This window comes from Capricornis sumatraensis, chromosome 9 (assembly GCF_032405125.1).
Source record: "Capricornis sumatraensis isolate serow.1 chromosome 9, serow.2, whole genome shotgun sequence".
Lineage (NCBI taxonomy): Eukaryota > Metazoa > Chordata > Mammalia > Artiodactyla > Bovidae > Capricornis > Capricornis sumatraensis.
The window spans coordinates 22,756,467-22,780,537 of NC_091077.1; the positions used below are offsets into that span (position 1 = coordinate 22,756,467).

The 24,071-nt window shown below is 36.1% G+C and overlaps 1 protein-coding gene across 3 annotated transcripts in view; it reads left to right on the top strand.

The window, feature by feature from the left end:
* Window positions 1-24,071, top strand: part of FNIP1 (folliculin interacting protein 1) — a 120,245-nt gene that overhangs the window by 44,648 nt on the left and 51,526 nt on the right. Inside the window, exons 2-7 of one of the 3 annotated variants that reach the window (XM_068979515.1) lie at window positions 1,817-1,943; window positions 14,294-14,428; window positions 17,965-18,065; window positions 18,327-18,401; window positions 19,301-19,389; window positions 23,600-23,683. In XM_068979515.1, coding sequence (XP_068835616.1) covers window positions 1,817-1,943; window positions 14,294-14,428; window positions 17,965-18,065; window positions 18,327-18,401; window positions 19,301-19,389; window positions 23,600-23,683 — 611 coding nt within the window. The remainder of the gene's footprint in view (window positions 1-1,816; window positions 1,944-14,293; window positions 14,429-17,964; window positions 18,066-18,326; window positions 18,402-19,300; window positions 19,390-23,599; window positions 23,684-24,071) is intronic. The other 2 variants (XM_068979516.1, XM_068979517.1) reach the window with 2 other exon arrangements.

The following is a 24,071-nucleotide window of genomic DNA, read 5'->3' on the forward strand; positions in this document are numbered from 1 at the left end:
AAGCTGTTCAGCGGGATGCAAATCATTGTGATCTAAGGATGAATCCCTGGTTTAGTTTGATTGTCCGGCATAAGTTTTTCATCAATTCATAGACATGTGCTAAGGATTAAATAGAAGAAAACTAAAATTATATTTTCTGTCAAGATTGGGGTGAAGATGTTTTATGTTGCCGGTTATGGATTTTTTTTTTTTAACATTCATTGACAGGGTTAGAGTTGCTGTTGTTGTTCGTTTGCTAGGTTGTGTCCGACTTTTTTGCGACTCCATGGACTGTAAGCCCGTGGACAGGCTCCTCTGTCCATGGGGAATTTCTCAGGCAGGAATACTGGAGTGGGTTGCCATTTCCTTTTCTTGGGGGTCTTCCTAACTCAGGGATTGAACCTGCATTGGCAGGCGAATTATTTACCACTGAGCCACCAGGGAAGTACTAGGATTAGGGTTAAGATTCTCTTAAGGAAATGAAGGAATGTAATCAAAAGCCGTGACTGTGAGGAATTGAGCACTTGGCCTAACCAACAACAGGCAGCTCCTGGAAGGACAGTTCTCTCCTTTCTCAGCAGCTGTCCCGTAAGTTGTGGTGCATGCAGTTTACGAGATTAGTATCTCTGTCATACAGTTCATTGCTTCCTCTCTTTTCCTCTCCTCATCTCACTCATTCCATTAGTTTTTTAAGTTGTGAAATACAATGCCTGTATAAAAGTACACAGGACAAATGCAGTGGTATTTTTCTTTTTTCTTTTTGGTACCGTATCTGTGTAAACATTATCCGGTCAAAAATAGAACATCATCAGTGCCCCAGTCCTCATGGTATGTCCCTTCCTGGTGAAATCTCACCACCCTCACCTAACTCTGAGCTATAACCACTCTCCAAGCTTTTGAAGCCATCATTTCTTTTGTTTTCCTGATAGTTTAAAAAACTAAATGTGCATTACTTGACAAAGCTTTACTTGATTTGAATCTTTCTATAAATGACAAAATACACTACTGTGTGTATGTGTGTAATTGTTTTAATTTCTTTTGCTCATGGTCTATCGGTGTTTTTGCCTGCAACTGAGATTCATTCATTATGTTTGATGTGTAGTGTTTCATAGTATGAATATTTACCCATTCTGTTGGTAAGTATATGAGTAGTTTGCAGTTTTCAACTATTATGAACAGTGCTGCTCTGAACATTCTTGTATAATGGCATACTTTTCTGGAATAGAATTGTTGGGTCAACTTCATTTTTACTAGATGTTGTCTAATTAGTGTATATATTTTAAAACCTATTCTTCAAAAAGATTATGCCGTTTTCACTCGTATCAAATATATATGAGGAATTTCTATCCCATTTGGATGTTCACCACCTTTTTACACGTTTTCGTTTTATAAGTAATTAGCTCTTGTTATTTAAACTGAAAACTGGATCTGTTTTTTTCATTTCCATATTTAAAAAACAGTAACAAAAGTATTTAAAAATAAGGATTATTAATCTCATGCCATCTGAGTCCATGCCACGAAATAAGTATATATTTTCATTATAGCAAATGTTTTTACATATTTTTATTAGCTATATTTAGATTCATGTGGGATAACTATATTTTATATACACTGAATGATGCTTGCCACAACTGTTCTTTCTTTTTAACCTAAAGTGCCATAGTTGTGTAAATTTTCAGCCCTAAACTAAATGGTAGTATTTTATATAAAGATCCTCTGTATTACCTTGAGCAGCAGTACTACAACTTAGGGTTTCATTATATAGGTTTTTATTTCCAGGTGTTTATGTGGAATATTTATTAAAGTAATTCTAATGAATCTTTATTTTTCTTTAAAGTTGGCCTTTGCCAGAGTTTGATCCAAGCCAGATTCGACTGATTGTATATCAAGACTGTGAAAGACGAGGGAGAAATGTCTTGTTTGACTCCAGTGTTAAGAGAAAAAATGAGGACATATCAGTATCGGTGAGCATTGTTATTGGTTTGGTTCACGTTTAATGCTAAATATTCTAATTCAAGAAAGAGTGAGTCAGATTTCAATTATGGTACTTTTTAATCTGTCAATATAAAACATCTTTAGCATGTTATTAAAATTTAGAGCACCGATTTTGAGAATTTTTAAAGGAAAAAATATTTGCCTTATTTGCATTGATTGGTCTAGTACCAGAGAAAATTTTAGTTTGACATTGACTTATATACTTGTATTGTGAGGTATGACCAGAGCTACAGGGATTCTTTAAGAGGACCTGAATAAATCTCCCATCTTATATAGCTGTGGAAAGTGTGACCAGAGAGGTGATATTATTTGTCTGAAGGTACAAAGCAAGTTAAATCTTAGGCCCTAGTCCATCATATTTTCCCGTTCTATACAGCAGTAGCAAGAATGTCTGTTCGGTTGACTTTGACTATCATATTTTGAAATATTTTATGACTAGTTTAGCAGGAGTACATGGCCATTCACTTAGTCATCCAAGTAAATACAAGTGATGGCTGTCATTTTGCTACTGCTACTTCTGTTACCATTTCAGGCATAAGGACTCTCCATCTCCTGGATCTGTAATCTGTAAGTGGAAGCCTGGAACTGTCTTTTCTCTCCTCCCCTAAATTGACAATTTTCACTAACATTTCAGTAAACAACTCAAAGCAGAATACTTTGGGAAAGATTTTTCTACCAATAGAATTGACTTATAATAGACAAAGAGTTATTTTTTAATAGACATACAGCTACTTGGGAGTTTGTACTTGAGGTTTTGTGTTCTTATAAAAATCTGATTTATTGCATCCGGTCTATTGTCTTATTTATAGTAACATCTTCATGGTCTATTTAAGTGGCATGTAATAAGTACTTGGTAATTTTTGAGTTATTTTGATTGTCAGGTTTTATGATGTTCCTCTGATCAGTAACACATTTAGTTTTCTGGAGATTGTGCTTTGTTTAGATTTCTTAGCTGTTACCTGAATTTTTTTTTTCAGTCTGACAAATAAAATGGCAACATTTTCTTAAAGTATTATTTAGTTGTGCGTATAACTAAGTATCTACAAAGCATTAGGCACTTGGAGATTTATGTCTCTACCTCTCTTGTTGCCTGCAATTAGACATTCTTACAGAGGTAAAGATTGAACAAATAAATAATTCCAAAGGGAAATCAACCCTGTATACTCACTGGAAGGACTGATGCTGAAGCGCCAATATTTGGGTCATCCGGTGAGAACAGCCGACTCATTGGGAAAGTCCCTGATGCTGGGAATGATTGAAGGCAAAAGGAGAAGAGAGCAGCAGAGAATGAGATAGTTGTATGGCATCACTGATGCAATGGACATGAACTTGGACAAACTGTGGGAGATGGTGAAGAATAGGGAGGCCCGGCGTGCTGTGTGGGGTCCTTGGCCATGGGTTCACCAAGGATCGGACACAACTGAGAGACTAAACGACAACAATAATAACAACTGTGAAAGAAACATACAGAATTCTTATGAGATTCCACAGGAAGGAACCTATTTCGTATCAGTTTGGGTGTAGGAGTATTAAGGAAGGTCTCAGTGAGGAAGTGACATTCAACTTGGGATCTGAAGAAATTAAAGGCATGGTATAGGAGATGAGTATTCCTTTTAGCAGAATCAGCAAATGCATTTTATAGAGTGACTTAGGAGCTCAGTGAATTGAAGGATGTAAAACAAAACCAGCCTGGCTGGAATGATAGTAAAATAGTATGTAACTTTGTTGAGAGATGAAATTGGAGCGAGGTAGAATAGGAGCCAGAGTATTTAGGGCCTTATAGGTCTTTGAGTTAGAAGTTTAGATTATATCCTGTGCAGAGGGAAACCATTGTAGGGATCTGGTTCATGTTCCAAAAACTCACTTTGATAGAGAGTCGAGAAATAGATTCACACATATATGGTCAGTTAACTTACAGCAAAGGAGCCAAGACCTATACAGTGGGATAGGATGGTCTCTTCAGTAAATGATGCTGGAAAACTGGACAGCCACATGCAAAAAAATGAAACTAGATTGCTCTCTAATACTGTACACAAAAGCTAACTCAAAATGGGTTAAAGAGTTAAATATAAGACCTAAAACCATAAAACCCCTAGAATCAAACAAGCAGTAAACTCCTTGACATTGTCTTTGGTGTGATTTTTTTTTTTTTTTTTTGGATATGAGACTGATAACGAAGATGACAAAAGTAAAAATTAACAAATGAGACTACATCAAACTAAAACGCTTCCACACAGCAGAAACCATCAACAAAATGAAAAGGCAACCTACCAAATGGGAGAAAATATTTGTAAATCATATATCAGATAAGGGGTTAATATCAAATATATATGAAGAATTCATGTAACTCAGTAGCAGAAAACAAACAATGTAATTAAAAAGTGAGCTGAAGATCTGAATGGACAGTTTCCGAAGAAGGCATAGAGTTGACCAGCAGATACATGGAAAGGTGCTCAGCATCTAATAATCAGGGAAATACAAATGAAAACCACAGTGATGTATCATCTTGTCGGATGACTGTTACCAGAAAGACAAGAAATGACAAATGTTGACGAGGGTGTGGAGAAAAGGGAACCCCTGTACGCTGTTTGTGGGTGTGGAAATTGGTGTAGCCACAATTGAAAACAATGAGGAGATCCCTTAGAAAATTGAAAATAGAACTGCCACGTGGTTCAGCAGTTCTGCTTCTGTATTTATCAGAAGAAAATAAGAACACTAACCTGAAAAGATATGTGCATTGCACTCTCATGTTTATTGCAGCATTATTTATAATAGCCAACATGGGTGAAGCTTAAGCACCCACTAATGGATGAATGAATATAATTCAGCCAAGAAAAAAAAGGAAGCCTTGCTCTTTTTGTTAACTTGGATAGACCTTGAGGCCATTATGCTAAGTGAAAGGAGTCAGACACAGAAAGGCAATTCTGTATGATCTCACTTATAGGTAGAACGTAAAAAAAAAAATAACAGATACAGAGAACAAATAGGTTGTTGCAAGAGACAGGGTGTGGGGAGTGGGGAAAATGAGTGAAGGGGCATCAAAATGTACAGATTTCCAGTTATTAAAAAAATAAGTCATGGGGCTATACATGACATGTACGTTGTGATCACTGTAGGTAATGACACTATAGTGTATATTTGAAAGTTGCTAAAATGTAAAAGGTCACATAACAGGAAAAATTTTCATAACTATGCATAATGATGGATGTTAACTAGACTTATATTTTTTAATTAATTAATTTTAATTGGAGGCTAATTACTTTACAGTATTGTGGTGGTTTTTGCCATACATTGACATGAATCAGCCATGGGTGTACATGTGTCCCCCATCCTGAAGCCCCCTCCCACCTCCCTCCCCACCCCATCCCTCTGGGTTGTGCCAGTGCACAGGCTGTGAGTGCCCTGTTTCCTGCATCGGACTTGGACTGGCAGTCTGTTTCACATATGGTAATGTACCTGTTTCAGTGCTGTTCTCTCGAATCTTCCCACCCTCGCCTTCTCCCACAGAGTCCGAAAGTCTGTTCTTTACACCTGTGTCTCTTTTGCTGCCTTGCATTTAGGGTCGTCATTGCCATCTTTTTAAATTTAAAGATATATATGCGTTAATATACTGGTGTTTTTCTTTGATTTACTTCACTCTATATAATAGGCTCCCATTTCATCCACCTCGTTAGAACTGACTGCTTAGCCATGTGTGTATGTACCACAACTTTGTTATCCATTTGTCTTCTGATGGACATCTAGATTGCGTCCATGTCCTAGCTGTTGTAAACAGTGCTGTGATGAACATTGGGGTACATATGTCTCTTTCAGTTCTGGTTTCCTTGGTGTGTATGCCCAGCAGTGGGATTGCTGGGTCATATGGCACTTCTTTTTCCATTTTTTTAAGAAATCTCCACATGTTCTCCATAGTGGCTGTGCTAGTTTGCATTCTCAACAACAGTGTAAGAGGGTTCACTTTTCTCTACACCCTCTCCAGCATTTATATTGTTTGTAGACTTTTTGATAGCAGCCATTCTGACTGGTGTGAGATGGTCCCTCATTGTGGTTTTGATTTGCATTTCTCTGATAATGAGTGATGTTGAGCCTCTTCTCATGTACTTGTTGGCTATCTGTATGTCTTCTCTGGAGATATTAACTAGACTTACTCTAGAGATCTTTTCATAATGCATACAACCACCGCATCATCATTATGCCATACATCTGAATGGAATATGATTCTGTTCTCACTTATATGTCAGTTTTTTAAATATACTGAAAAACACCACCATGTTGGTTGTGGGAGGAATGAGGGAGAAGGAAGTGTTTGGTGAATTCAACCAAAATGGTTGAATAGCTGAGTAGTGAGAGCCAAAGGCTTTGACTGTGTGGATCACAATACACTGTGGAAAATTCTGAAAGAGATGGAAATACCAGACCACCTGACCTGCCTGTTGAGAAACCTGTATGCAGGTCAGAAAGCAAGAGTTAAAACTGGACACGGAACAACAGAGTGGTTCCAAATAGGAAAAGAGGTATATCAAGGCTGTATATTGTCACCCTGCTTATTTAACTTCTATGCAGAGTACATCATGAAAAATGCTGGGCTGGAGGAAGCACAAGCTGGAATCAAGATTTCCGGGAGAAATATCAATAACCTCAGATATGCAGATGACACCACCCTTATGGCAGAAAGTGAAGAAGAACTGAAGAATCTCTTGATGAAAGTGAAAGAGGAGAGTGAAAAAGTCGGCTTAAAGCTCAACATTCAGAAAACGAAGATCATGGCATTGGGTCCCATCACTTCATGGGAGATAGATGGGGAAACAGTGGAAATAGTAGCTGACTTTATTTTTCTGGGCTCCAAAATGACTGCAGATGGTGATTGCAGCCATGAAATTAAAAGATGCTTACTCCTTGGAAGGAAAGTTATGACCAACCTAGACAGCATATTAAAAAGCAGAGACATTAGTTTGTCAACAAAGGTCCGTCTAGTCAAGGCTATGGTTTTTCCAGTGGTCATGTATGGATGTGAGAGTTGGACTATAAAGAAAGCTGAGCACCAAAGAATTGATGCTTTTGAACTGTGGTGTTGGAGAAGACTCTTGAGAATCCCTTGAACTGGAAGGAAATCCAATCAGTCCATCATACAGGAGATCAGTCCTGGGTGTTCATTAGAAGGACTGATATTGAAGCTGAAACTCCAATACTTTGGCCACCTGATGTGAAGAGCTGACTCATTTGAAAAGACCCTGATGCTGGAAAAGATTGAGGGCAGAAGGAGAAGGGGACGACAGAGGATGAGATGGTTGGATGGCGTCACCGACTCAATGGACGTGGGTTTGGGTCGACTCCGGGAGTTGGTGATGGACAGGGAGGCCTGGCGTGCTGCAGTTCATGGGGTCGCAAAGAGTTGGACACAACTAAGTGACTGAACTGAACTGAACTGAACTGAGATGCCTAAGAGTCAAAGTTGTAGCTGGTCAAGCAGACAGTTGAAATCTAAATCTAGCTGCAAATGTGATAAGCATGCCATCTTTGTATTTAGAATGCTAATAGTTCAGCAGACCTTGGCTAAGACTTGACAGGTTGACAATGATTGATTAATTAATACTCTCTTCATTATTTCTTTAGCAAATATTTATTGAATTTTTTTGTGTGCTTCTTGATGATGTTCCATTGAATTGCAGGATCTGACCTCTTTACTGTTTCTCTTGATTAATGCTATTCATTGTGTTTCTGTAGCATTCTTCCCTTCTGTTTTAAACATCGCTATGAATCTTCTTTTCATGGTGTTTCTTGAACCCTTCCTGTCCACCTTTTCTGAGATGATGCTTCATTAGTCTGATTAGTCTTCTATCTCCTTCTCTGTTGGTTAGCTCTTTTTTTTTCCCTGCAAGTCTTCACAAAGTCTCATTACTCAACACCAAATATGTGATTATCCTTTTACTTTCTTGTATGTATGTCCTGTCTTTTTGTGTCTCTGTCTTTTTTTTTTTTGTCCTTCTCAGTGTGTGTTTGTGTCTCTTAGTTTCTCTGCCTCACTGTCTCTCAGGCTGTCCTCAGTGTCTCATCTCAGTCTCTCCTTTGTATCTCTTTGTATGTCTTCAGTATCTCTTCTTGGTCTTATCTCTGAGTCTTTTAGTCTCTATGTTTCTCAGTCTGTCTACTGGCTCTAATCTCATACTATCCATTCAGTCTTCTGAAATTTTCTTATAAGCCTGCTTCTTCTTTTTGAACTTTTGTCTAGGCTCATCAGTGACTGGAAATCAAACAGCCTTGAGTACTTGCAGTCTCATTTGTTTTATATATCCTCATCTTATGGTGCTGTCAACCTAGATGAAGATCTATCCTGTTTCAGGTTTATTTTATCACAATTTTATGAATCCTTTCTGATTGTTCCAGGTATATATCTTTTCTCCTACATCAGAATTCTCATGGTCCTTTTTTATATTGATAGCCTTTCATAGACTTCTGTGTCATAGCTGTATTTGTTTTTAAATTGCAAAAAAAAGTAAAAAGTTTGTCTGTTACTCACTTTTGTTTCCTAAACTGTACCCTGCCTCACATGTGTTAATTATTCAGTACATATTTTTGATCAGCTTTAATTATAAGTTCAGTTCAGTCACTCAGTCGTGTCCAACTCTTTGAAACCCCATGAATCACAGCACGCCAGGCCTCCCTGTCCCATCACCAACTCCCCGAGTTGACTCGAACTCATGTGCATCAAGTCGGTGATGCCATCCAGCCATCTCATCCTCTGTCGTCCCCTTTTTGTCCTGCCCCCAATCCCTCCAAGCATCAGAGTCTTTTCCAGTGAGTCAACTGTTCACATGAGGTGGCCAAAGTATTGGAGTTTCAGCTTCAACATCAGTCTTTCCAGTTAATACCCAGGACTAGTCTCCTTTAGGATGGACTAGTTGGATCTCCTTGCAGTCCAAGGGACTCTCCAAGAGTCTTCTCCAACACCACAGTTCAAAAGCATCAATTCTTTGGTGCTCAGCTTTCTTCACAGTCCAACTCTCACATTCTCCAGACATGACCACTGGAAAAACCATAGCCTTGACTAGACGGAACTTTGTTGACAAAGTAATATCTCTGCTTTTTAATATGCTATCTAGGTTGGTCATAACTGTCCTTCCAAGGAGTAAGCGTCTTTTAATTTCATGGCTGCAGTCACCATCTGCAGTGATTTTGGAGCCCCCCCCAAAAAAGTCTGACACTATTTCCACTGTTTTCCCCATCTGTTTCCTATGAAGTGATAGGACCAGGTGCCATGATCTTCGTTTTCTGAATGTTGAGCTTTAAGCCACCTTTTCACTCTCCTCTTTCACTTTCATCAAGAGGCTTTTTAGTTCCTCTTCACTTTCTGCCATAAGGGTGGTGTCATCTGCATATCTGAGGTTACTGATATTTCTCCCGGCAATCTTGATTCCAGCTTGTGCTTTTTCCACCCCAGCGTTTCTCATGATGTACTCTGCATATAAGTTAAATAAGAAGGGTGACAATTTGCAGTCTTGATGTACTCTTTTTTCCTGTTTGGAACCAGTCTGTTGTTCCATGTCCAGTTCTGACTGTTGCTTCCTGACCTGCAAGTAGGTTATAAGTTAGGAAGTTTATTATCAAAATCCTATAAATACTTTCATGAAGATTTTATATATTCCTTTTGAACAACAGAGAGCATGTCCCCCCCCCCCCCCCGATTGTGAGCTGTTGGAATCATTAAGAGTTTTTTGTTTCATCTACTGGGAAAAAAAGCATTAAATTATGAGTTCTGTATAGGCAAAGAGTGTGATGTAAATGCTAATTTTGAACTTTTTACACGACATTTGGGTCTGTGCATAAAGATGAGATAGTTTGGGCATCAGCAGCTTCCTGATTATTGTCTTAAAATGCTGAAATAAAATTTTATTAATGTATAACTTTCTCAGAACATTTATTCATTCCAGCTCTGTTATATTCTGTGACAAATGAGTCAGGTATTCAGTGGATTTAATCCAGAGAGTTCACGTGTTTGTAAAAGTTTATTTTTATTTTTTTACATTTGATCCTCAGACCTTATTCATCATCTAGTTGAAGTGTGAAATTTATTGAGATGTGGTTTCTTTGAACACTGATGTAGGCAGATGGATCAAGTGTGATTTGATCATATGCTGCTATCTTTATCCTGGACATTGTTTTTGTGTTAATAATCTAATGCTTTTTTACATACTGCCAGTGAAGTTGCATTGTAACTCATGTTTCAGCCTTCACATTCGCAGGCTCACATTATCTTTGGAAAGGTGAATATAAATTTTAACATGTCAGAGTTTTGCACACAGAAATTCTACAAGTGCCAATAGTAGAATCGTAATTGTGATTCCAGATTTAGAACATAGGATTTGGTTAGGTTATTGAATCTTCTTCAGTGTTGATATACAGAAATCAGTGAGCTCAGTATATGCAAATAACTTCCAGTTGGAAGTATGAAGGAATCTAAGGCTCCATTTAAAACAGCAATTTTTGAAAGTTCCTTTTCATAAACTTAACAAAATCTTTATGTTTAAAACTTTTAAGTCTGCTGAAGTACATAAAAGCTTGAACAAATCAAAAGGCAAAATATGTTTCTCAGTAATGTACTTTTGGTTACAACATTGTCTGTTCTAAGTTGCTTTTAAAAAAATGTATCTCAATAAAAATACCAACCTTAACTATTAATATTATTGGTGGGTGGTCATTTCTGGAACTAGACAGCAGATTCTAAAGTTCAAATGGGAAAAAAATAGCAATAATAGGTTGGAAAACTGAAAAAGAAGAGTTGTAAGGTTGAGTTAATTCTATCAGATTTGAAAAATACATTATAAAGTCTCAATAATTAAAACAGTATTTTATTGGAGCATAAGTAGGCCAACAGAATAATGGAAATAAAAGATCAGATAGATTAAATCCATGTAGGAATTTAGTATATGATAAAGACATCCTTGAATCAGTAGGGTAAAGATTAATAAATGGTATTGGGATAATTAGCCAGTTATAAGAGAAATCAACTTAGATTCATGTCTCAAGTGTATCAGACATTTAAATGTAAAAAATAAAACGAACATTACCAAGAAAACATGGCCTTCCACGTTCAATGAGATTCTTCCTCTTTGTCATAATAAAGGAAATGAAAAGAAAAACTGTATCATGGTTTTAGTGCTTTTCTTTTAGATTGGGAAAAACCCAATTATTAAGTGACAGTACCTTGCTGTTAAAGTAAATGAAATGATATCCATGGAGGATAATCTGGCAGTATCTACCAAAATTTTATGTATTTATGTTTTGACCCAGCAGTTCCATTGGCAATGTCATTAACAGAATCCTGGTTAAATAAGCTATAGTATATTTCCACACTGGAATACTATGCAACTGTATTTAAAACAGAAAGAATGAGGAAGATTTCTAAAGACAGATGAAATGATTCTCTATGATATTAGTGGAAAATAAAGCAAGGGCAGAACTGAATCACTTTTTCTGAAAGAGAAGAGGAAAAAGAATATGCTTCTATTTGAAAAAAGAATACTGGAAGAACAGTAGTAAACCAGTAAAACTGATTTTACTTACCAGCAGTGTATGGAGAGGGGAAAAGGGTAAAGACAGAGTGGGACCTTGATTCCTTTGTGTCAATGAAAATTCAGTTAACAGTCAAGAAGAAATAAAGAGAATTTTATTTGAGCCAAATTGGGGATTTTAACCTGGGAGACAGATTTTCAAAAATTTTGAGAATTGTTCCACTGGTCAGCTCTTACACATTTTTGAGACAATCGTGTATCATATTGGCAAGTTAAAATTATAAATAAACTTCATCAGAGATTTTTTTTAGAGTCAGGTATGAATGCATAGAATGAGCCTTTAGTCAGTGTGATCCCCTGTACAAGATGAGAAAGAAATAATAATCTTAATGAACATTGGGAAAGGTATACTGTGTGTAAATTCTGACTCATTATCCTGTTGTAGAGAAGATAAGTTATTGTGCGTAGATATATACGTAACAGCTCTCTCGCGCGCGCATGCGCATGCGCACGCACACGCACACACACCCACACACACACACACCCACACCCACACACACCCACACACACACACCCCTACCTTTCTCCCATCAACTTCCCAGCTATACAGTATCTTTTCTCTTTCCTACTCTGAAGTTGTAATTTTTTTGAAACTGAACAGCAGCAACTTCATTGTATGATGGTCTAGTGAGGGGACATGGCATGGTAGACATTAACCTTCTAGCATCAGAAGTCATGCTTTAGTCTTGGAATTCATGTACGTCCCTTTCTTGCCTCTAGCAAATTGCTTTTTGATTAAGAGACTGGACATATGTAGTTACCTCAGCGTGGAATGTCTTTCTTGCCCTCTCATTCTTCTTTCAGTTTAACTCCAATGCTTTTTTGTAGTCCCAGTTTAAATGTCACTTCCTTCATCTGCCTAGATTAACTTAAGTTCTTTCTTGGAAAGTTTATATAAACATCGTTGCTCTTTAACATCTTCATCTGTAAAATGGGATTAGTATTAGTACCTACTTCATAGAATTGTGAGGAATAAAAGAGTACATATATGTAAAACAATAATATCTAGAATAAATACTAGGTGCTATATGAGTTAGCAGTTGCTATCATTATTATTACCGTTATTAGACATATTTGAAATATATATTTAACTATACTGATTTGTCTGGCTGTTTGTTAAATGTCTCTTTTGCCTGTTAGATTTTTAGTTCTACAAGGAAAAGAACTGTTTTATTCACTTCTTTTGTCTAGTACTTGGTACACACAGTACTCTACTACTTTTGTATGTGTGCTAAGTCACTTTCAGTGGCGTCTGACTCTTTGCGACCCCATGGACTGTGGCCCACCAGGCTCCTCTGTCCATGGGATTCTCCAGGCAAGAATACTGGAGTGGGTTGCCATTTCCTCCTCCAGGGGATCTTCCTGATGCAGGGATCAAACCCACATATCTTATGTCTCTTGCCTGGTAGGCGGATTCTTTACCTCTAGTGTCACCTGGGAAGCCCCCAAAAGTGAAAGTGTTAGTCACTGAGACTGTTCATGGGATTCTCTAGGCAAGAATACTGGAGTGGATTGCCATTCCCTTCCCTAAGGGATCTTCCTGACCCAGGGATTGAACTCAGGTTTCCTGTATTGCAGGCAGATTCTTTACCGTCTGAGCCACCAGTTTTGTTGACTGATAAATGGTGGTTTGCAATAGTAGATAAGTTAGACGAACTGGGTTTGAAGAATGAACAATTGGTAAATGTGATTAACATTTCAGTTCTTTTAGGAGTATCAAGGACCTTGGTGGATTGCAACTTTGGTAGTTATGAGTACTGAAAGCTCTAGAACCTGTTGTGGAGGGATAGGAAAATAAGATGAATAAAGCAAAAAATTGAAATACATTCTTCTTCCATACTAGACAGTACAACCTTCTGGTCCTAACCTCAACTCTTACTGAAAATATAACTGTCCAGTACATGGATACATTCTTATTTCAAAAGTTTAGACTTACATATATATGTGTGTGCTCAGTCACTTGGTCATGTTTGTCTCTTTGCGACCCCATGGACTGTAGCCCTCAGGTGTCTCTGTCCATGGGGTTTCCGAGGCAAGAACACTGGAGTGAGTTAACCATTTCTTTTTCTAGGAGATCTTCCCAACCCAGGGATCAATCCCATGTTTCCTGCATTGGCAGGCAGGTTCTTTACCACTGAACCACCAGAGAAGCCCATATCTATATATGTACATATGTTAAAATATGTCTCCTTTGCATTTCTCTTCAGATTCCTACATCTTCCAAATTTGTTTCCATGAAAATATGTTACTTATATTAGCTTATAATGGATATATTGTTATATTTAAATAAATTTATAAATACTTAAATTTTCTCTTTTTATTTCCAATATGGGAAAATACTGGTAAATATATGTCACATAAACAAAAAAATGCCTTTGGGATTCTAAACAGTTTTTAAGAGCATGAAGAGATTTTTGAAATCAAATAGTTTGAAAACTGCTGCAGTATATAATTAAGTCCCTAGCAGTGAGCATTGTGTAGACCATTATAATATAGAAAATTTCTCCTGGTTTAATAATTTTTATGAGAAAAATACAGTAAAAAAGAACTCCACAAATATTATCATAGTTATGAGGTAAAGAATAGAAAACTGTTCTGGAGAAAATACAGTAAAATGCAATTAACCATTATGATGTAGTTATATTATTTTACATTATTTCATCCTTGGTTTTTCCAAAAATTTTTATACTGTAATTTAATATGGTGGAAGATATGTTAAAATATGAACAGGAATAATGTCTGCATTTCAGAAGCTCTGTAGCGACGCTCAAGTTAAAGTCTTTGGGAAATGCTGCCAGCTGAAACCTGGAGGAGACAGTTCTTCCTCTTTAGACAGTTCCCTGACTGCATCTTCAGATGTGAAAGACCAGTGTCCTAAGTATCAGGTAAGATCGCTGATGCCATTTATTTATTTATTCACAAGTAGTTTTGAGTACTTACAATATGTTGTGTATCATCCTCGGGACTGAGGATATAACTGGGACTAGTCCTTACCCTTCTGGAGCTTGTAGTATAGCTGGAGAGACATATTAAATAAGTAAGTTTATGAACTTTGATAGGATAGGGGAAGTATAGAGAGCTTCAGGCACAGGTAGCCAGGGGTATTTGCTCCTCTTTATTTCCCATTTCATATTTTTTAGACCACCAGAATCATTCCTTACTTTATGTACTTTTAAATTATTGAAATATTAAGATAAATATAAAATAATAGAGTTCAGCTTTGGTATGAAATGTTTTCATTTTTGAAAATTAGTGTGGCTCTTCTTTTAAAATATAAAATTAACCAGCCAGTTGACTACATAGGAACTTCTGTATAAACTTACGATTTAGCGACTAAACGAGAACAAGTTGTTTTATTTCACATACGATCAAACTAAGCAAATGTCATCTAATGTGAATTTATTTGTGTCATTCAGGCTTACATGAATGAAACACAGGTATATTATATTTAGCAGTACTAAAATAGAATCCTGTATTTTTAAATTGTTTATAGTTAGGTAATTGTGTCTGGATAGAAACTAACCCTTATACAACATCAACATAAATGGCATATATGAAAGAGATTTGAGTCATAAAAATCCAGATATTACGAGGTACTACATAGTTCTCTCTGCTCTTCTCTGTTCCTCTTCCATCTTAGGTATGACACCCTAACAAGTTCTTAATAGTGCTGTGCTATGTTATGTAGGATCATCATACTTACACCAGTTTGCAAGTTTTCTCATTTGATCAATTGTAGAAACTTTCCTTTCTTTCTAATGTTATGCAGTTAAATATGAGTATTAACAAATGGGTCCAGATAGTAGAAACTCTGAAGCAGTGTGTGATTGTAATTCTCATTTTGCATTAAAAATTCCTAAAGTTTTTTAAGTACTGATTCCCAGGTCATATGTCCAGATGTTCTGAGAGTAGGTTCATGGTCTTGGAAATCCGCTTTTCTTTTTTTTTTTTAAAGCAAGAAGGCATTGAATTATTACAACATATAGTTCACTACACTTGATAAAATGTTATTTCAGGTAAGTAGAACATCATCTTTGATTTATAGGGTATTACAGATTATTGGATTCAGCAATGAGTACTTACAAAGAATTGACCTTTCAAATAAAAAAAAACTTTCTAAAAAAATTATTTTCTTAATTATAACCTTAATTATAGATTATGACACATTAAAATGTATAACACATCAGTGACAGTCATGATAACTATTTGGTATGTATTAGAACAGGTAGAGAGAACCTTTGATAGCAAGCTATTGATACTTGGTTTTATAAAATTTAGGTACCAGTTAATTTTTACTGAATTTTGCCTCCTGAGGATTCTTTTCTACTTTTGTGTTAAAATGTATAAATGCTTTGATATTTAAATTTGTGTAGCTTGCTTAATATAAGAAATACTATTTTTAGTCAAAATAAAATGTATTAGATGCATTGTAACAGAAATGAGCTTGTAAGAGAAAATTCTCATTTCTCTCATTATCCAGAAGCAATTTAGGTTGCCAAGAAAGATTGGCATTGTTGATCTTAAAAGAAAAACAAACCACTTCATCATTTAAACAATTATTCTACTCTTTCTAAACTGTTCTTAATTCCCAAACTTCTGTGCTTGGAAAAAAAATGTTGTCTTAACCAAATCCCAAGAACAGATGAGTTGCTTCTTTTAGTAACCTAGGTATATAAAAGTGACTTTTTTTCCTTAAAAAATAACTTTGTGCCTTTATTAAAACAAAGTTAAGACTACAGCACTAAGAAAGAAAAAATGTCAATGAATGTATAGAAACAAATATAAAAAATAATATGTATAATGAAATGGATTGCTGTTTGAAGATGCTCTTAAGAAAGATGACAGAATGTAAATATACAGATTTTTGAACCCAAGGCAGGTAGTAACAAGCAAAAGAGTAAAAGAGAATCACATTATATTTATTCCCTGGCTTCCACTTGTAAAATCGTGGTCCTCATCACTTTATTGTCATCTTCAGAAGAATCTTTTAGTTATTTTTAAAAACTCCTCTAATTTTTGATTTCCTGTGGTAGAATGGATTAGTGAAATTTGTGCATGATTATTTGCTATCTTAGTTATAGGTCCTCTTCCTTATCAGTTGTTTCATTATATAATTGTATTGGTTAGTAATTGCATTGGGTCATCCTGTGAAACAGTGATTTTCTACATATGGCAAGTCTGGAGAGAGGCCATCTAGGCACGATAATGTATGGGCTTCAGGATGGCCTCAGAGACTGATGCTTGCTTATCTTTCTACTTAGAGCTAACAGGTACATACTTGTTGGCTTGTGGTCCTCTTATAGCATCTCTATCTACAGTGATTTCTGTCTATATACCATTGACCAGGACTGTGTTGGATGCATATAAATGGATAGTTCTGAAAGCTACCACTATAACCATTGGTTTAACTCTGAATATAGAGACCAACTCTAAACCTTCTATCTGCATGGCAGGCTTTGAAATGCAATTTTTTTTCACTTGGGCACATTGCTTCCCTGAAACAAATTAGACTTCAGAAAATAAGAAATAAGATATTTGGTGGGTTGTTGGGTAACTAGTAGTATTTGCTATAGTATCTAAATAGTAACCAGTGCCTGAGTCAGTTTTTAGATTTTTTGACTCCTATGAGGACAATTAAAGAATAATTGAAAGAAATAATTTTAAAAACAGAATTCTTTATAAAGAAGACGTTCTGATGTTGAAAGTAAATGTTTTTTAAAGAATGCGGAATATGTCCAAATTACCCTTTTTGTGATTGCCTGTTTTTGCATGGTAGGAATGATAAAATCTGTTCTGCATGTTCAGTGAATTCTACTTCTTGTTATCTGTCGTGGAGAAACATTGCATATGCATAATATATGGTTAAGGATATTTGAGCATTATTTGTAGTAGCAAAAAACAGAAAGTGACTTAAATACCTGTCAGTATGTCAGTAAGGGGAACTGGCTTGGTAAACTGGTATTTTCATATAGCAGAACACTATGCAGCTCTTAAAAAGACTCTGTGTGTAATAGTATGCTTAGATCTGTAAGACAGTGTAAAATGAAGAAAATTAAGCTGCAGAGCAGTATATATACAATGTCAAATAACTTAAAAAAAACATTGTGTAGAATAACTGCAGTGAGAGCTGTGGAACTGTGTGTGTGCTCAGTCGTGTCCAGCTCTTTGGGACCATATGGACTGTAGCCTGCAAGGCTTCTCTGTCCATGGTATTTTCCAGGCAAGAATACTGCAGTAGGTTGCCATTTTCCTCTCCAGGTATCTTCCTAACCCAGGGACTGAACCTGGATCTCCTGCGTCTCCTGCAGTACAGGCAGATCCTTTTCCACTGAGCCATCGGGGAGAAATTTTTAATAAATATTAGTATTTGAAATAGGTTTTAAATTCAATGATTTTGTTAATGTTTATGCTTATTGTTCAGGGTTCTCGGTGCTCTTCTGATGCCAATATGCTTGGAGAGATGATGTTTGGCTCAGTAGCAATGAGCTACAAAGGATCCACCTTAAAAATTCATCAGATCCGGTGAGGGATTTTCTGATTTTTCTTAATGAATCCATTTAAAAATACTCAGTTTTTCTTAAAGATGGGAGAATTTCTTATAGCCTCCACTCAGAGCATGCCAGATACTCAGTTTATGATGTTTTATGGGTTTAATGCTACTTCATGGCTGTTATAACTATGCTATAACATCTCTGTGACTTAAACATTTTTATTTATAATAAATTGAAGAGATCCTTGTGTTTCAGTTTTGATTTCTGTCTATCCCTCTCTTTTTCTTCATAGTTCCCCTCCACAGCTCATGCTCAGCAAAGTTTTTACTGCACGGACTGGCAGCAGCATCTGTGGAAGTCTCAATACGTAAGTAGTTATGGGTGAAAGGAGAAAGGAATTGTTTAAGATCTGCAAAGTATGAAAGCTAATAAGCTGCTTTTAGGACTGCAGCGTAAATTCAGATTTTCTTCTATCCCTTAAGTTTGAAAGTTAATGGAAGCCAGATTTTCCCTTCTAGCTCTATTGAAACATACCATGATTCGATACAGTTAAATGTTGCAGAATAATTACTACCATAGCCTTAGCTAACACTGCCATTGTCACATAATTACCGTTTCTTTTTTCTATGGTGAGAATTTTTTAAGATTTACTCTTGTTATCAGCTTTCCAGTATTGATAATGTGGTATTATTAGTTAGTGGTACATTGACTCCCAGAACTTGTTAATTTTATAACTGAAAGTTTGTACCCTTTGACCATTATGTTCTCTTTTCCATTCCTCCCAATCCTTGGTAACCATCACTTTTTCATGTTTTTTTTTTAATTTTTAAATTAAAATAAGTTTAAAATTTGTATTTATTTTAATTTTTTGGTTGTGCCTCATAGCTCCCAGTATGTTAGCTCTACATTCTGCAGGAACAACTATGTTGTTGCAGATGGCAGGCTTTCCTCTTTTTTTCAGGACTGAATACTAGTCCAGTGTCTATACACACACATAAACATGACAGTCTTTTTTATTCATTCATCTGTTGACAAACACTTGGGTGTAACTGTATTCCAATAAAATTTAATTTATAGAAACAGGCAGCAGGCTTAATTTAACCCTCATGCTGTACCCAAGCCCTAATGTAAATGACTAATTTATAGTACTGATAGGGAAACTTAAATACAATGTTTTACACTTAAAATTTTATTGAGGTATACAAAGAATTGCCATTAAGAGCAGAAAATAGATTTGGTATTCATTTTTTTCCTCCTTCCCCTTAGGCTTCAAGACAGTCTTGAATTCATTAATCAGGACAACAGTACATTAAAGGCCGATAATACAGTCATTAATGGACTACTTGGAAATATAGGTAAAATGGTTTTGTATGTTTTAAAAATCTTCTTACTAATGTAGATCTCTTAGAACACCAAAGGATTTCAAATATTAGAAGTGGAAAAGGGATTTAAATTGCAAGTTTTATAATATTTGTATTATTTGAAAAATATAATTTTCTTATATTTGAAGTTAGTGTTTATTTTGTGTCTGAAAAAAGGGAACAGCTGAAGAAATATCTGATTTGTTTTTTGTTTTTAATTTTGATGCGTCTTGAAAAGTGCTTTTGTTGGGGTAAAAAGCCTAGTTCTCTTGAATAGTTCACCTGAGGGAGACAGGGATTATACTTTCACCCTTCCCTTTTCTACAACCATATAAAGTAATTTTAAAATGGTGCTTGTTTTTGTGACTTGTAATTCAGATGAGCAGATAATCAAAATTTGATGTTTCTTAAGAGATTTATTATAATAGTAGCTCATTTGGTAATTTGGTTAGTTTGTTTTTATTATTTGAAAGTGAAAGTCTCTGAGTCATGTCTGACTCTACCACCCCATGGACTGTAGCCTGCCAAGCTCCTGTGTCCATGGAATTCATCAGGCAAGGATACTGGACTGGGTTGCCATGTCCTCCTCCAGGGGATCTTCCCAACCTAGGAATCAAACCCATTACAGGCGGATTCTTTACCAATTGAGCCACCAGGAAAGCCCAGGAATACTGGAGTGAGTAGCCTGTCCCTTCTCCAGGAAATCTTCCCGACCCAGGAATTGAACTGGGGTCTCCTGCATTGCAGGCAGATTCTTTACCAACTGAGCTACTGGGGAAGCCATTTGTTATTTAAGTTCAGCATTTTAAAGAGACAAACTATTTCTAAAATACCTGGTCCTTTGCTGTATCTTACAAAGATCAGCTAAATTACTTCTGACCATATTTCCAGTGCATAAAGAACTGTAGTGTGTCAGAGTAGACAGCAGTTAGCATAGGATGAATATTTTCCTCATTCCCTGTTTAGTAAAAACTTTTATTTGTAATTTCAGTCAATAGATATCAGTTATACATATTAGTTGAAAAGTTTTTTTCTCCCAACTCTAACATTATAGCATTATATATTTTTAATAACTCATGTTCATTCAAATATCAACCATTTATTAACTACCTACTGTGGGCTAGTTACAATGTCTGGCATGTGATTTAGAAAGCATGCATTTTATAGAAAAATAGAAGTTCTACTTTTTCTTAACTTGATTATTTCATTCATTTTAATAAAGTAAAAATATGACAAGTGCTTTTTTAAATAATTTGACACTTTTCACAGTTAAAGGGGCTTATTAAAAGCTGTTTAATAATATAAATCCATTATCATGTATAAAGTACACCATAGATGCTAGATACACTCAGCTTTTCTGTTTTAATATGGAATACAAAAGTAATACATTTAACAAAGCATAGACTTTTTCATGAACAGCTTTTTCTTGTACATTCTTAATTGAATCAAGGATCTTTGAATATCATTTCTTATTTTCTTTAAATTTTCAATTAATCAACAAATATTTATCAAGCACTTATTATATGCCAGGCACTCTGCTAGGCCATGAGAAAACAGTGGTGAACACAGTTCCTGCCTCATTGGATTTATAGTTAGTGAAATTGTATACTGTGATACTATATTCAATTATAGTATACTGTAGTTAATTCTTGGGTAAGAATAAGAGAATGATGTGTTAGAAATGAGCAGGAACACTGTGTTCAGTTTTAGAGAGTCAAAAAAGGCTTTCTTAAATAAGTGAGCTTAAACTTGAAGAATTTGCCTGACAGTTGGGAGAAGAAATGTCCTAGGAAAAAGCAATAGTATGTTCATAGACCTAAGTGCAGTAGGTACAGTGAGTGTAGAAAGAGTGTGGGTGGAGCACGGTGTGAATGAGTTAAAGGAAGTGAAAAGAAGTAAAGAAATGAGCAAGAGTCAGATCATGATGGAGATTGTGGGCCGCCACACTGAGAAGTTTCAAGTTATTCTTTGAGCAGTTGGGTGCCAGGAAGAATGTGTTAGTTTGGGTCTTCCACCTGATTTTTAACAGGTTCCAAGATAACATTAAACATGCACAGATTTTAGTATTAATAAATAATAATATTTATTATTATTTCATGAGAGAAATGAAGAGGAAGCTGAGAAGGGTTCAGAGAGCCCTCAGATTATGGTGTAAGTTTGACCTTAATTGAAGGAGAGGAATAAAAGCTTGAGTGGACATGTTCTAGCATGCCACACTAGTCCAGGGAAGGTTTGATAAGGCTGTGGACAAGTCTTTGAGTTATACTTGGTTGTCAGAAGTGACCCATGTCTTGCTAAAGTGGGCTTTACCTTGTTATTTTTACCTGCTGTGTTCAGTCATTGACTAGGAGCAGGCTATGGGGTATGTGACCTTGCCCAAATCTGGCAATGGATTTAAAAACTCAGTAGCTGGGATGCTTGGCCAATTTCCATTCTTATAGCTGGAGAGCTTTGTGGTGCATTCTCAAGGCCACCACAGAGGAGTTTTCAGAATATAGAAACATGATCAGATCAGATTTGTATCTGCAAAAGAATATTCTAATTGCTTTGGGAAAGGACTCAGATGAGCCAGTGGGATTGAGAAAAGACCTATATTAGAAGACTGCTTATAATAGTCCAGTGACACATAATGGGGACCTAGAATCAGATTGTGTCAGTGAGGATAAAGAGTTGTTGAGAAGTTTGTTGGGAGTACATCAGTAATAAAATGTAACCCCATTAAAGGGTTGCAGGGTCCCGGAAGAGGGTGCTTGGACCACATTTTAAGAACTGTTGAACTACAGGATTAGATACATGGGGAGAAGGGAGAAGAGTTCTGACAGTATTTAAATGTTGATGGAAAAGGAGGTTTATAAGGAAAATGAGGTTGGAAATAGAGGTGATACAGGTAAAGTAAGATTTTTGAAGGGTCTAGCTGATTTAGAATTAGCTTTTAAAGGGAGGGAGAGAGACCCATCTTGGGATTTTTCACTAAGGCCTCGCACAAAGAAAGGCTTGAATGATGTTACCTGTTATTACTGCTCAGGCAGGAAGGAGGCAGGGATGAGTAAGAATTAAGTCTGGAGATAACAGTGTAGGAAAACAAGAGTTCCCATATGGTGATTCTTCTTGTGGACTCACATACACATACGCATACTGTAGGAGACAAAGTCATATACTCAGAGTAAGGAAGAGTAAGGAATGAGATTAAAGAGAGCAGGTAAGTTTTGAGGTAAATAGGAAAAGTTGAAGGAAGAACTGAACAATGAAACATGGAAGGATTGCTGCACATTCACTGTAATTATAGAAACTCTTGCTGTAGAAAAATACCTGTTAACAATTTAAAAATGCATTTGTCACTTTTTTAAAACAGTAAAGCTGTCAGTTGTGTCCTGGATCACCCTCCTAGGTGGCTCTTCAGGCCATCTGGACTAACCCTAACTAATAAGTAACTCAGGTGCTTGCTTCCAGGCTCTAATGTTACGCTCTCTTGGTCTTCAGACTCTTGCCTTCTCTTGGTCAAGTGTGTGGCAGTTACTGCCTTGAGCAGCTGGGAGTCTGGCCCTGACAGGCTGCATTGGCTTTCCTGCTTCCATAGTGGCTGACCTCTGCTCTAGGAGCTCTGGTTTCTCCCATTAATTTATAATTTAGCACTAGTTTAGAAAAATCAGATCCATACTTATTTGTCAGTAGACCGCTTTTCTTTATTTGCCCTTTGTTTTATGTTGTGTACAGTTTTTTTAGCCAAGCGCTTAGGTGGTTTTTTCTTAATTTTAGTTCCATAGTACTATAATATTAAAATTGATTTTTTAAAGGATAAATTCATTTGGCAAATATCAAATTATGTATATAACATCACTGTGCTTTTTTAATCTTTAAAAATATTGTTTTAGATGAGAAAGGATTGAACATTTAAAATAATTTTTACCTTATATAGTGGAAGCTTATAAAATAATTTTTACCTTACATAGTGGAAGCTTATTTTATTACTATATGTGGACTTAATAGGCATGAAATTGTTATGGTATCATAAGCCATGGCCAGAGGGAAACCATCCTGTTTCAAAAATAGGAAGTCAGCTTGAATTATTCTAACTTAGTTTAAAGATTTCCATTCATATCTGTTGGTCTGCTTTTGTGCTGCCTTAGCTCACCTTTTATTCCTGACGCATTGTGGCTTCTCTAACAGCCCTCTTTCATATGTATTTTACGTTTTTGCCATGTAGGTCTTTCACAGTTCTGCAGCCCCAGGCGGGCGTTCTCTGAACAGGGTCCGCTCCGCCTGATCAGGAGCGCCTCTTTCTTTGCAGGTTTGCCATGTGCTGTGTGGGTAGACTAGTTGGTGTGCCCCAGCGGCTAGAATTCATAGTTACGCTGTGGAAACAAGAGAGTAGAGAAATGCATTTGGGGAAGGTGTGCAGTTAAAAACTTAATATCTTTCTATTGAATATGTTGTTAAGATTTCCGGAAACTAACTTATGAGTAGAAATGACATTTTCATGAAATTTCAGTTTGTCATTTCTTGCCTTACTATGTAATAATGATTTTAACTTTAGAATCCTAAACCAAAATATAGTATGAACATTATTCCTTAAAATACCAGTTGAATTTCTAATGTGATACTATCTTGTTTCCATGGCTGAGTAGCTTTTGTATCATATAGTTCATCAATCACAGAAAATACTGTTGTTGTGCAAT